Source organism: Otolemur garnettii, unplaced genomic scaffold, assembly GCF_000181295.1.
Source record: "Otolemur garnettii isolate 467f Iridium unplaced genomic scaffold, OtoGar3 scaffold00058, whole genome shotgun sequence".
Taxonomy (NCBI): Eukaryota; Metazoa; Chordata; class Mammalia; order Primates; family Galagidae; genus Otolemur; species Otolemur garnettii.
The window spans coordinates 5,932,304-5,935,113 of NW_003852453.1; the positions used below are offsets into that span (position 1 = coordinate 5,932,304).

A 2,810-nucleotide genomic window follows, 5' to 3' on the forward strand; every position below is an offset into this window, starting at 1 on the left:
TTTTTGGCTGGGGCTGGGTTTGAACCCACCATCTCTGGCATATGGGGCCTGCGCCCTACCCTTTTGAGCCACAGGTGCCACCCAGTATTTGTTATATTGTTTAACTTTTCAGATTTTATTATTTTTATAAAAGACATTTCTTTCTTTCTTTTTTTATTTTTCTATTTTTGAGACAGAGTCTTACTCTGTCACTCTGAGTAGAGGAGTGCCATGGCATCATAGCTCACACCATCCTCAAACTCTTGGGCTCCCAAGTAGCTAGGAGGACAGATGCCCACCACAACTCCCAGCTAGTTTTTCTACTTTTAGTAGAGACAGGGTCTTGCTCTTGGTCAGGCTGATCTCGAACTCGTGAGCTCAAGCAGTCCACTCGCCTCAGCCTCCCAGAGTGTTAGGATTACAGGTGTGAACCTCCAGACCTGGTCATAAAAGACGTTTCTGATTTATCTTTAGTCCCAGCTGCTCAGGAGACCGAGACAAGACGATTATGTGAGCACAGAAGATCAAGGCCAGCCTGGGCAGTATAGCAAAACCTTAAGTTTTTGATGTCAGATGTACAGAATATGATGATTTGACATTAAAAGTTTAAATTTTAATCTTGATTATAGGTGAATTAACTTGTAAAAGTTGCTAATTTCCAGAAAATTAGGATTTCTTTGTTTAGTTTCCAACTTTTGTCTATACCTCCATGAAAACATTTTAAATAAAGTTACATGGGTTTCAAAACAGGTTAGCTTTCTGATCATGACAAAACTGTTTCAATGAAAAAACATTAAAGATAAATCACATCTTGCTGTTAAACTTTTAATCATTATGTCATTTTGTTTCTATATGGCAATGTAAACCTTTGAACTACAATCTTAGGATACAGTAATCATAGTGACTTTTCTTTTAGAAACTCTGTGGAGTCTCTTAAAATTAAATGAAATGAGCTACCTACCTATAACATTGAAAATAATGTTTTGTTTGGATGTTAAGATTAAAGTACATCTAGAAAGACATGGTTTTCTATATCATCCTAATATATTGCTTTTATAAAAATTTTAGCTCCTATCTTCACTGTGAGTGGGCCACAGAACAGCAACTTTTGAAAGATAAAAGGATCCAGCAGAAAATCAAACGGTTCAAATTGAGACAAGCACAAAGAGCACATTTTTTTGCAGACGTAAGAAAAAAATAAGACTATTATGTGTTGGACTCTGAACACGTAGTATTTTATTTATTTAAATTATTATTTTAATTCTTAGGCTTCCAATGTTAATATTTGAATGCAAATGCTATCTACATATTCAATATTTTTCTCTTTCCAAAACTAGGTTGGAAGTTAGCTAAAATAGGATCAGACTGGTAGATAATGCTTGTACTTATAAGATAGCCTGTATTTCAGTACTTAAGAGTTGAACGTAGCTGTGTTAATATCACAAAGAATTTATCAGCAAAGTTATTCAGGGAAAGGGAGCAATAACGTAGCAAGTAAATGGAAGATAAGATTTTTCAGTACATGAAATACGTTGCATATTTCCTAAACCAGCCTTGTGTGTGTGTGTACAGAGCATCGTTGAAAAACTTACTTTATCTTGCTAGGCCTCACAGAATGGCTTGATGTTCTATACTGCTCTGAAGTATTTTTTAAATATGCTCTTTTTTTAGAGCAGTTTTGGGTTCCTGTTAATTTTTTTATTTGAAATTTTAAAAACTTTTTTCTTTTAAATGAAGTAGTTGCAAGAATAGTACAACAATTCCCACACACATTTTAACTAGATTTCCCAAATGTTACTATTTTGCCATGTTTGATTTATCATTTTTTAAGATATAAAAGCATAAGTTTATTTTATATTAGAGGAAAGAAAATGGGGAGAGAGAATGCTCTATCATTTGTATGCTCTCTGTCCATATCTCTGTCTCATGCACACACGCTTTTTTGAACCATTTGAAAGTGAGTTGCAAGTACTTTAGTGTTTATTACCTAAAAACCAACGCATTCTTTATGTAAAAATAGTAGAGTTGACGTTGATGCAGCATTATTATCTCATCTACAGACCTTATTCCTATTTCACTAGTTGTTCCACGAGTGTTTTTATGGAAAATGTGTGTGTTTTATCTAGTTGAGAATGTAACCCGGCTTCACATTGCTTGTAGTTGTAATGTCTTCCTTAGTCATTCTCATTTCTTGGATTTTTTTTTTTTTTGAGACAGAGCCTCAAGCTGTTGCCCTGGGTAGAGTGCCGTAGCATCACAGCTCACAGCAACTCCTGGGCTCAAGGGAGTCTCCTGCCTCAGCCTCCCAAATAGCTGGGACCACAGGTGCCCGCCACAATGCCCGGCTATTTTTTAGTTGCAGCTGTCATTGTTGTTTGTCAGGCCCAGGCTGGATTCGAACCTGCCACCTTAGGTGTATGTGGCTGGCGCCTTAGCTGCTTGAGCCACAGGTGCCAAGCCTCTTGGATATTTTTGAAGTTACGGCTCATTTGTTTTGTTAGAAGTTCCTTGTTTGGGGGTTTGTGATTTTTTTGCCTCACAGTTCAAGGTAGGCATTTTTTGAAAGAACACTGCAGAAGTGATGCTCTGTCTTTTCAGTGAAAGCTGCCAGGTGGTACATGTACCTGCTTGCCCCGTCACTGGTGGTTAACACCACATTAAGAGTACCTGCCGGATTTCACCACCATGAAGTTTCTGTTATTCCCTTTGTAATTATTAAATCAACTCAAAAGTAAAGATATTGTAATAGTTTGGCAGTTTGGGGATACTGAGGCATCCTTCCAGCACCTCAAAAGTCTCTAACCTGTTTACTCTTATCTGGAAGTTCCTAA

At 37.0% G+C, this 2,810-nt stretch overlaps 1 protein-coding gene across 8 annotated transcripts in view; it reads left to right on the forward strand.

The window, feature by feature from the left end:
* The window catches only part of CHD9 (chromodomain helicase DNA binding protein 9), a 226,048-nt gene that overhangs the window by 117,294 nt on the left and 105,944 nt on the right, over positions 1 to 2,810 (forward strand). For all 8 annotated transcript variants that reach the window (XM_023514745.1, XM_012806860.2, XM_012806861.2 and 5 more), the window contains one exon: positions 1,048 to 1,165. In XM_023514745.1, the coding sequence (XP_023370513.1) occupies positions 1,048 to 1,165 (118 nt within the window). The remainder of the gene's footprint in view (positions 1 to 1,047; positions 1,166 to 2,810) is intronic.